We start from the raw sequence: 12,035 nt of genomic DNA, 5'->3' as shown, positions 1-12,035 counted from the left end.
GGGTTGTCTCTAATTTAAAAGTGAATTATCTGTATTGCTTTTCTTCTGATACAGTACTTTGAGATCAAATAGTCATAGGAATTAGAAGTGGGAGTAAATTGGTAGTGTGTTTTACTTTGTCTTCCCATCGCTGCTTACAAAGCATTTCCAAGGTAATCCATGTAAACAAGTGTCTAAGGTCGCCCTCATTTTGGCTGTTATGTTTTTCAAATGGCATTTTGACAAATGTTTCTCATTATATCTTTACAGCTGCAGTTTGTGATGGAAAATTTATGTTGACTGATTCCTCTGGGTTTTTTCACTCTATGAATTATCCAAAACCATATAATGCAAATATTGTTTGCCAATGGATTATACGGTAAGCCATTTCCCAATAATTTTCTACCTAACATTTTTTTGACTATGAGGTCATATTGTTTCCTGCATATCAACCTTATGCCGTTTGTTTGTATTCCCAAATACCCCAGCTTGGAAAATATGTAATAGCATTTTCTCCTTTGTATTTATGTAACTTTTCTTTAAAAACTTGCATGCCTAAAACCCGTAACTATATAATTTCCCCACTTAAAAAAATTCTTAGGTATGATTTTGAGAAATCTTGTGTATTATATGCATGCACAGGAACATATTTGCAAGCTCAAAATAAATCATAACTCAAAATAATTGCAAGATATTTGTTTCAAAGTATTACAGTAAATACTGGTCTGTAAGTAATGTTTTTATATGATATAACTAACAGACAGAGTTTTCAAGAATTCCCTTGTCATTTATGGGTACACATTTAATCTGGGAGTTAAGACCACCTGTGCTCCTAAGCCATTTAGGAATATGTTTTAAAAGCGCATGAGTATCATTTGACATAATAGCACCAAATGCTTTTTAAGCCCTATGCGTAAGAAGTGGAATTTGTTTAATCAAGGATACATACCTACATGGAGGGACAGCTGTTTGACTTTGACACTCTAGGTCCACTTCAAAGGCCAGGGAGCAAAAAAGATGTGACAAAACTCATCCTAAAGTATACATTCAAAATAAGTTAGATGATTGCAAGTTGGAAGCTCCTAAATATGCCTACAATGACTGCAATTCAGAAGTTACTGCTTTGAAATGCAGTAATTCTTATTATTGCTTTGTAATAGTGCCCATTCTTTGATTCTGAGAAGTATTAATTTGGTAGAAGAGTTTCAAAGGAGTTTAAGGACGTCTTTAAAATTGGATGAGATTTGGATTTCTCATTCACAAGGCTCCTTTGAAAGTGCTAGCCTTTAAGTTTGTTCAGGACTTTAATCTTCACCTTGACACTTCAGGAAAAAGTCATGGGTTTCTTTCTGTTTAGTACATTTGTTCCTTGTCATCTTCAGCAATACTATTCACCAATAATTACTGGCTACACCTGGTTTTAAAATATAGGTGTGTCACAGGAAAAGCACAAGATCGTATCTTTCAGAATATAAGCTTGACTTGTTCCTCAGTTTCTGGTGTCACGGAATTTGAGCACGATAAATAATCACATCTCAAGTGCACTACCTTCTAAGCTGTTAATTTTGCTTCAAATGCTGCTATAGCTGCGAGAAGGATTGTATTAGGTAGATATCTATACCAGGTATGTAGCTAACAAAAGCTTAAATTTGGAAAGAATCATGAGTAATCGCAAATAATATAGTACAGGTGCTGCAGATCTGTGGAATTACAGATTGATCAATGACAAAAACAACCACCTGGTTTTATTTTCCAGTGATCTGCTTTAAAAAAATCTAGCAACACTGACAGTAAAGGCCTGAAAAAAATCAATATGGTACTCAAATATTGTCTCCCTTTTGAACAAAATTGTTTCTATGAGGGAACATTTTGGGTTTTCCAGTAACCAATAAGAGACATTTTGTCCTATTATTTTTATTATCCCTATAAAAATGTGTTAAAAGTCACCCTATAATACATCCAACATTTCATTTCTCTTCTGCTTTTCTTTGTCTAGAAAGATTTCCCTATTACTTTTAGGAAAAGCTTTAACATTTTCACCCCATTTAACTCCTCCCCAAAAGAAGATGTAATTTCCTCTCCTTTTAAAAGTAAGGCCAGTATGGTCAATAAATTTCATCTACATATTTTACTCTTTTCAAACCAAGGACGGGGGATTTTTTCCTATGGAGAAATATATTAAAAAAAAAAAAGGCAAATGCAAATATTCAAATATTTACTTCATACTTCTCTGCTAATCATTACTGATAAACACCAGCAGATTGCTGTTGAAAAGCTATCTTCATTGAGTCTCTCAATTCCAGAAAACAACAAATGTTGGTATGGGAAGCTAAGCTGATTGTGATAGTAGAGTTTTAGAATTTGGATACCATATTTGTTTAGTGGAAAGGCAATGGGAGAGCTACTTACATACAGATTACTGAGAGAACATAACTGCAGCAAAATAAACCCCAGCATTTTTTACACTTTAGTTAAAGTGACTTCTGTTATTAAACTTACTGGGTGATGGTTGGGTTAGATAACATGTTCCCAAACAGCGGGTTTGAGATCCTCAAATCTTCATGCAAATCCTGTTTTTGTCATAAGAGACATTATTTTGGACTTTCAGGAGACAGATTTTAATATCTTGCCATTAATACCGATAACATGATACCATTTCTCTGACTTTAGGAAGTCTACCTGACTAGTGAGATATTATCTATTACTAACGTAATTGTAAATTAATGAGATACAGAGGAAAAAAAAACCAACCACAACAAACTCTTCAGCTGAATATCACATTCTAGAGTTTAGAAGATTCAATTCCTAAAATAAACTTAACTCCAGTGAGTAGAGGAGTACTTGTACTGTTACAAAAGGTCTATGCCCTGTTCCTTTGGTAATTTTACACACTAGAACTTAGCCAAATAGGTCATCTTGATTAATAATCTTGATTAATGTAATTTTGTATTGTTTCTGATCTTAACATCATTCAAGCACACAATGAATTTACTAAAAAAGATTATTAGAACATGACTTTCAGTTTTGAGGTTTATTTTTCTCTTGTTATCTTAGAGTGCCTCAAGGGTTATCCATTAAACTGAACTTCACTTCTTTTGATACACAACAATATGCAGACAATTTAAATATTTTTGAAGGTACAGGAGAAAACAAGTTTTTAAGAGGTAAGGTTATTTTTAAGTTAATATTACTTTTCCATTAATAAAATCTAAGTGGTAAAGTAAGCATCTTGAAGTGGAAAAAATTGCATGCATATGTTTAAGTGGAAGAATACATCTGTGTAAAGTTACCCTGTTAGACAGTTGATCTAGATATACATATCTACGAAGTGACCAGATAAATGCTTCCCTAATATATTAATAAATCTCTACTTTTTTTTTTTAAGATCTTATTTGAACAATCTTGATAGTTGACAAGAGCCATGATCTTGCAGGGTTCATGTTTCCTTGGAAATACGTTGTCAGAAGATCCTGTAACATCACACACAGTAACATAAAATGAATGATGGTGTCTAAATTGAAACTGTTGGGAGAAGTACTATGATACTCCCTGAAATTCACTATGAGCATGGCATTGCTTTCCTCAGACCTTGAAATATTGATGGTACCTTATCTCTGTCTCTATTTCCTCGTCTGGAAAACTGGGATTTTGCCCATTTTTCACAAGACTCAGTCTATCCAGCTGAATTCCATCAAAGGTGGAATAAATATACTTCAAGATAAATATATAGAGTTAAGTTAGAAAGATATATTATTATTTACCCTTATTTTTGGAAGCAGGGAGAGAATGGGAATGAGAAATAGTAAAAGACTCATAAAATAAAGAACAGATAAATTCTACCCTTTCAGTACTGCTTTGAATTTGACCCCCTCTTTAGAATTCCAATGTAGATGTGAGAGATTTCTTCAATAATATTCTCTGCTGCAACCATTAACTTGCATGATTTTAAAGACTGCTGTGGAGATGACCAGTGATACCACAAAGACATAAAGACGATGTTAAAGACTGTCCTTCAGTGGATTGCCTAATTGAGGGGTAGATTTCCAGGTATTGGAAATACCAAATATAGAGGAAAGAAAGACTACAAGACATTTCTGGATTAAGACTCTCTACTTAAGTACATAAAAGAACCGGAGAAGGAGGAAGGAAAATAATGCACATATAATTAAAAGTGTGAAAGATGATGCCCATTGTCTTTCCTTAATAATTTGGCACTGTTTCAAATATATAGTATTGCAAGTAGGTAAATAGCTCCTCTTCAGAAAAGCAAAGTCTCTCTATCTGTGCAAAATTAGGCAAGAACTTCAGAAGAGAAAAAGCAGAGGCAAAAACTTTTACAGAACAGTGAGGAATTCAAGATTTTCTTTATCCTGAATACAGTCATTAGTCTAACTGTTGTTGCCTGGCATCATACCATCTTTAGATGGAGGAGCAACTGCTTCATTGTATGATGACTTGTATCGATCCTTTCATTTCACATGTATGGAGTTTATATGAGTGAATTTAAATTAATTTAGAATTTAAAGTCAAAATTTATATACATTGTACCCTATGGTACAATGATAGAACTGCCCAGGTTGGAAGGGACCTTGAAAGATCATCTGGTAAACTTTTCATGGGAAAGAAAGCCTAGGTGAGATTACCTAGCACCCTGTCCAGCCACTTCTCGGAACTTTGCAATTGTTCCTATGCTATATGCCTTCATGCATACATCACAAAATGAAATTCCTATGTAATTTCACAGTTTCCTTACTCTTTGAATATCTGTAAATGTATGTGCTAATTACTGAACTGTGAGAGTAAGTATATATAACAAAAATATGTAATCAGTACTATGATTCTAGAGATTCAGAGTGCATATCTGTAAATTTTGAGAACATTTACAGCATAATATGCATGGATATGAAGATTATAGTGTTGAATATGTGTACTGTAAGAGTCATTTCTCCACTAGCTGATATCCATATTGATGGATATGAGAGATGGGATATGCAGAATTCTTATATGGCAGTCAAACAGCTAAATGCCTTCAGGGTTTTGAAGCTATTGTAGACAGGATCACAGTACAAGAGGGAAAGCATTCTTTAAGACTCAAAAAGCTAATCCACTGTATTTTTGTGACAGCACTGGTGATTTTAACGTGCATGGGATCATTTTCTCTCTGACTATATTATTCTTTATTTGTTCTCAGCTTCTCTGTCAGGGACTAATCCTGAGACAATTTACATTTTTTCTCATGAGGCTACAGCACAGTTTATATCCGATTATTCTGAAAATTACAATGGCTTTAACGCAACGTACACTGCATTTAATGCAAATGAACTAAACAGTAAGTCTTCTTTTTGTGTGTGTGTGTTTGTTTGTTATCCTGAATGTTTGGTGAAACTATATTTTCAGTTTGACAAAATGGAGATGAAAAGGGAAGCAGTATTTTCAGGCCTCAGTACACAAAGTAGATCACACTATTTTAAAGATCAAATCACTGATTTCAGTAAGACTGTCCACAGGTTTACAGGTCTGTATCTAGCAGTAGGGTGATGCCTTACAAAATTAATCTGTTTAAATAAAACTCTGGCCATATCTCCATCAGATTTCTCTCAGCCAGTTTGTTCACTAATGAACACTGTTGAATCACTGACACTAATCATTATTCTGTGATCACCTGACAGTACTTGCTCTCCAGAGTTTCTGATGTCCTAAGTCATTGCCAAAAGTAGTAGTCCCAAATGGTAAAATGAACATACAGGAAAATACCTGCTTCAGTAAACAGGCATTGGAAAAATTCCAGATGCACTAAATCTACAGTGACAACAAAATGCAGCAATATGCCTCATGCATTCTTTAGTAGTCAGAAAAAAATTTAGATGCAGATTGGACAAATGAAGGCTTCTTCAGATGCTAAATTTTGAGCAGGATGTGAATAGGGGATGTTACTGGGAAGAGATATGCTGCAGGAAGCATCCAGAGTGCCACAAAACTCTTGTCATGTGGAAACCCTTGCTGGGGCCTGACCTGCACTTCAAGGCACCAGGGAAAACACTGAGCAAAATATCAGGAAGAAAAGTGGTGATGAAGATGTTGCAGCAAATATAAGCAAGTAAAAAAGGAGCAAAGGAGAAAGAGAAGGAAAGGGGCATCCCTGGTGCATGGAGCACAGCACTTATCTTCTGAGCATTCAGCTCTGGTGGTGAGCCCTTTCAGCTGGAGCAATCCAGACCTTGGCAAAGAAAAGAGGAAAAGAGCAGGGTTAGCCCTTAGTGTTAGCTATGCAAGGGGTCCTCTCTCATTCCCCCACCACATTACTGGTGAAGGATGAAAAAAGAAGGTTGGTGAATGAGTGCAAGAGCATGTAGGGCCACCTTCAGCTATAGTGTTTTGTTAACAAGTATGAATGACACATTTATGTGAGTAATTATGTTGCATTTCATAGAAGAGGAAATTAAGTTGCTGTTGGCTCCACTTTTCAAACATATTTAAAAATTTACATTGTTTGTCAATCATTCTTACGTAATTCTGAGAAAATATTTAATGTCTCTGTCATTTTTATTTACTAGAGGTTCTTATTCACAGATTATGAGAAAGTCAATTGCACTTTTGAAGATGGCTTTTGTTATTGGATACAAGATTTAGACGATGATTCAGACTGGGAGAGAATTCAGGGCCCTACTTTTCCCTTTATGAGTGGTCCTGATTTTGATCATACATTTGGCAACATGTCAGGTAAGATCAAACACGAGTTGCTTGCAGATTAAAGGAAAAGCTTGATTTAGCTTATGTTATACCACTGTACAATGGATTCTTCACAGTGGTATCATTGGGATGTAATTTTATTCTGCCATAAAAATGAGTCAGGGCTACCAGACAAAATGTTTTGTGCTACTGATTGCCATCTTGTCAAAATACACCAAAACTGAAAGAAGAAATAAAGGAATACATAAAGTGATTAAAGTGTGAGGTATTGAAAAGTTTCTTATCTGAGAAAGGAATTTCTATTATGCAGCAGTGTTATAGGTCAAATAACTGCATGTTTACCTTAAGGAAAATAATAAGTATATTTACATTTTACGGAAATCACTCCTATTTTGTCCCTATCTGCTGTTGACATCCTCATGGTTGTCACAGGATAATTTTGATTTAACGTAAAGTTGACCTCCAGGGTACACAGGGCACCTGTGTCCCCAGTTAGAATCACACTCCAAACACACTAACTTTCAACACGTGTACAAAACGCTCAAACACTCCAACAATTGCTGGACAAAACTTAATTCGAAGAGTGATCATATCACATGTGGGTTTTAATTAAAGAGACAATACTGATAGGAATCAGGTTTTGAATGTGTATTATGAATGCTTATCCCAGAATTAGACTCCAAAAATTTTTTTTCTGCTTCAACAGGAAAACCAAACAATCTCTTTCTCAGCTGATTTGTCCAGCTAAAACTAATTAACATAATTTGTGTTTTGCAATGGTTGTATGTATTCTGTGCAAGACTTATATAGAATTTATTCAGCAACAAATAACTGGAAAAAATTTCAAATTATTCTGGCAGAAGTTACTCCCAGGAAAAGAAAAATATTATTCAGCATGTTATTGGATAGAAATTATTCACCTCTCAATAAATGCACATTTTCTAAACAATCTTCAGAAAACTGTTTTATTTTCCCACTTAACTTCTAGAATACAAATCAGAGGAAAAAACATAAAATTTGTTTAACAAAACATTTTGCAATGATTTCTAGCTTTGTTGAAAATGCTAATTTATTTTAGGTGCTGTCTGGTTCACTGTGCTAGATCTAAGCTGACATATGTAATGTTGCTATTATATCAAATATTCAAATTTCTACAACCTACATTTGAAATAAAAATGTGAGCTGCATCATTAATATCTAGATATTGCATACATTCAGTGAAACAGTGTATTTTTGGTTTACTGCTCTTGAAAAGCAAAGGACTTAATACATACTCAACAATTGATTCTGAATGCTCAGAGAATTGATAAAACAAAGACAGAGAACTGTCACTTTGACTATGTGAAGACCTATTCTAAAAAAGAATGCTATGCTCACTTTCTTAAAGCTAGGCACCATGTAAATTTTAATGCAAGCTTTCTAAGTCAATAAAGGAAATGAAAAGCCTAATTCAGATTTCAGACTAATTTTCAGGTACTTTAACCTCCCACATGAAAAACCTAGCTAATCTAGAACTATAAATAACAGAATATAGTATCTATAATGTAAATTATATAATTATATTTATATTTATTTGTAGATTCTATGGATATAATATTTGCATATATATGTATTAGGTAGGTAGGTAGATAGATAGATAGACAGACAGACAGACAGACAGATAGATAGATAGATAGAATAAAATCCAAGATTACAGCCATGATTTCAATAAAGCAAGAATTTTATTTTAGGACTTTAAACTCTGCCTAATTTTGCTTTTCTAGTGAAAAATCATAATGCTTCTGGAACCTAGCATCACATTATATTTCCATATGGCAGCAAGAAGTCCAAATTCCCAACTGGTATTAACTCAGAAAAAGCTAAAACCCCAGTTTCCCCAAATAATGTCTTTTTCTTGTTTAGAATGCTTCCCCTTGCTAAAAAATATTCATGTAGTCATTCTCTCACCCTCCTTCAACACACAATTTCCCATATTTCCCATTATTATGTGGACAAAAATTATAAAAATGTCAGGAAAATCGTCTGCAAAATCACAAGCAATGTCAAACAGGAAGACATTTTTATAAAGTCGAAATTGCTCATGTGAATCACTGCCTTCACTAAATAAAAAGCAGATCTCCCACTAACTTCAAAAAGGGCTAGTTTCCCATTTCATGTCTAGTTCAGAGGAGTGTCCAAAAAAAGCTTAAAAGCTTATTTTAATATGTCATTGACTGATGACTGTAACTTGGGATAATCATTCACATTTATTTTGTCAGGAATCTTCCAAGTCATGCAACATTATCTGCGCTTGATATTATTGTTATTATTTTCAATGTAAAAACTCTCATTTAAAAAATAAATTAGTAATTGTGTACTGACTAAAATGTGCTCATTGTCTTGCAGGATTTTATATTTCAACACCCACAGGACTTGGATTTGGAGATGAGAGAGTCCGGATTCTGAGTTTGCCTTTGGTCTCTTCAGATGCATTTTGTCTAAGCTTTTGGTATTCTTATGCAATTCTTAAAAGAAAACCAAATAGCTTTCTTTCATATAGAATATTAATCCAAGTCAGTGTGCCAGCAATACAAGCCTGCTTCTGTCTGGATTTCCATGATCAGTCTCAACTCCAGGCCTGAACCTTTAACTCCTTTATAGGTTTGAATCTTGCAGTTAGCTTTAATATATTTTCTTTTTCACCCTGCATCCAATATTCATTTCTATACAGAAACTATATTAAGAATCTCTGAAGTGTTTTTTGTCATGAAGCTTAACTAGGCCTCTGCAGAAAATATAGCAAACTACCAAGAAAATCTTCCAGGTGTAATCTAAACATACAATTAATTTTATTTTCATGCTCACTGCAAATTTATCCCAATTCCACAAAACCATTTATAAAATAAAAAGCTTGACATTTTTTCATGAAATTTCACTTTGTTCTAATACTACCAAAATTGTTCTTCCCCCTCTAGGTATTTCATGTACAGTACTAATGTTTACCTTTTAAGAGTTAGCATAAGTAATGAGCATGGTTTGGAAAAGATTATTTTCCAGAAAGAAGGAAACTATGGAAACAACTGGAATTATGGACAAGTAACTTTAAATGAAACATCTGATTTTAAGGTTTGTTAAACTGCTACTTCTTTTGAAAATTTGTTTTAGCTAAACCGATATCAGAAGTTTCTGCCAAATGAACCCAATGATCCAGAGCTCCAAAGATAATATGTAGCACTATTTACTAATGCGTGCCATCAAATAAATGTTAGCATACAGAAGACTGGAGTTCCCATTTGAATTGTCATCCCCCACCCCCACCCTGTCCCCTTTCCTGCTCTGGAACTTGAAGTATTATTATTGCTGAAAACAGAAAACCTTAACATTGTCATGAGACAATAAATGTTACTACGAAAGAAAGGTTTCCACAAAACAAGGGTGCTCAAAGACTATCAAAATCTGATGTGGAGTTTAAAATTTCAGCAGTGAGTGTGATATGAAGTACTTATCCATGAGAAGATTTAAATTCAATCGCTTCAGATTGTGAAGCAGTATTTTCACTAATTAATTACAGAATAATTGACTGAAAGTGTGTTCCAGACAGAAATGTATTTGGCGCCGCATGGTTAACAACTGACCTGACTTATCTGTAAACACGAGAAGACTTATGCTAGACAATTCCTTCAGCAAGTCTTTATTGAAAAAAAATTCTTTTTACAGGTATTTATGATGGCTTGTCCTGCTATAGTAATTTTGACTGATACAAAAGCACTGCCAGAAAGTTGCATTTACCATCTGAGGAAGCAAATGCATCTGTGACCTGGCTGCATCAGATTTCCGGCAAATGTGTGTTTTATGTTCTCAGGAAGAGTACTATACCTAGTGGTATTTCACCAGCATAAATTCTTTCATAGCAGGATTACTTTAAATATGTGGATATTAAAGCACAATAACAAACAAAGGAAATTAATTTCAGTTTTCCATGGAGAGATACCATTAGATCAGAGAAGTTTGGACTGATGAGTAATACAGAATTTGTATTTCAAAAATTACATGTATTTATGTATAAAAAGTAAAGTTATTTAAGAGATTTAAATCATGTTCATCATTTATATGAAGAAGTTCCTGCATTCCTTAGAATGATCCACTTGGTTTGTATAGTGCTGGTTTGTTTTGTGAGGAATCCTGTCTTATCCCTGATGCCCTCTTCTGAGTGTAGCAGCAGTGTAGATTACAGTAGAAATAAGAGCACTCAAGAAAGAAGACAGAATGGTTCAGCATAGGAAGCTGAAAAATGTTTCATTAAATTATAAAAATCTAATTTTTTTTTTAATGAACTTCAGGTTCTTTTTGATGCCTTTAAAAAGCGTGGTCCCAGTGATATTGCCTTGGATGACATTGGCCTGACAAAAGGAAAGTGTAATGAAAGTATTTATGTAGAGCCAACTGTGATTCCAGATGTTACCACTGTCCCTTCAGTTCCCAGTAAGTAAACACTAAATTACAGTTGGTTGCCATTTCCTACTACTGTATTTGTGTATGAGTGATTCAGAATTTTCATCCTTCAATTTTATAAAAATCTCTCTTCAGCATTATAAAATTATCTTCAGGATAACATACTGGGAATCAGGTTCCCTGCCCACAGCTCCATTGATAGCAACAGAACGGGTAGATTCACAGCTTAATTTATGAGTACAGTATCTTCCAAAACTTGAAGAGTGGAGGATAATTAAAGAATTCAGAATTTGTCTCTAAAAGCTTTAATTAGTAAAGCTTCCAGGAAGTCACTGAAGGGCAGGGAAGAAGAAAGAGAAGGAAGATTATAACCTCTCTATTTGAAATTATAAGCAATGTAGCAGGGGAATATGAAAATGAGTAGTCATATAATAGTATCACTAGAGGTCTCAATAGTAAAAAATCACCAAGCTCCAAGAACACATACACACTGAAAAATCCCATGTTTATGGGAATTTATCTAAAATAGTGCCAAAATGTTTTAAGAATGGAGCACAATCTATGTGAGTGTCTAATACCCAAAATGGAGGTATTATCTGGAACAAGGCTCACCATGAATGAACTCTTTCCAATGTGCATTTGGTTGTATTGTTATACCTACCATATCTGATTACATTAAAAAGGAAAAAGGAAGCAATATTTGCTTTGAAAAAAAAATTAAACAGGGAAACAGAAAGGACAGAAGGACAGTTAGCAGTTCTGGTTTCAAAAAGTGGACAAAAAAACCCCCAACTAATCAAAGGACTCATCTAATGAGAGATTTCAATATTTGTGTAAATTATGGAATGTATCAAAAACTAACCCTGATTTCCTCAATTTTGCCTTTACTAACTCTACTCCTTGTAGTAAGGCAGGAGTGATAAAAAGATGCTTGG

General features: G+C 34.1%; 1 protein-coding gene across 1 annotated transcript in view; it reads left to right on the top strand.

The window, feature by feature from the left end:
• The window catches only part of TMPRSS15 (transmembrane serine protease 15), a 60,131-nt gene that overhangs the window by 17,550 nt on the left and 30,546 nt on the right, over window positions 1-12,035 (top strand). Inside the window, exons 9-15 of the mRNA XM_054837332.1 lie at window positions 250-358; window positions 3,034-3,143; window positions 5,171-5,308; window positions 6,550-6,699; window positions 9,055-9,157; window positions 9,624-9,774; window positions 10,989-11,130. Coding sequence (XP_054693307.1) covers window positions 250-358; window positions 3,034-3,143; window positions 5,171-5,308; window positions 6,550-6,699; window positions 9,055-9,157; window positions 9,624-9,774; window positions 10,989-11,130 — 903 coding nt within the window. The remainder of the gene's footprint in view (window positions 1-249; window positions 359-3,033; window positions 3,144-5,170; window positions 5,309-6,549; window positions 6,700-9,054; window positions 9,158-9,623; window positions 9,775-10,988; window positions 11,131-12,035) is intronic.

The sequence above is a fragment of the Grus americana genome, chromosome 1, assembly GCF_028858705.1.
Source record: "Grus americana isolate bGruAme1 chromosome 1, bGruAme1.mat, whole genome shotgun sequence".
Lineage (NCBI taxonomy): Eukaryota > Metazoa > Chordata > Aves > Gruiformes > Gruidae > Grus > Grus americana.
The sequence above is the reverse complement of the archived record's forward strand: the minus strand, read 5'-3'. Positions and strand labels throughout refer to the sequence as shown.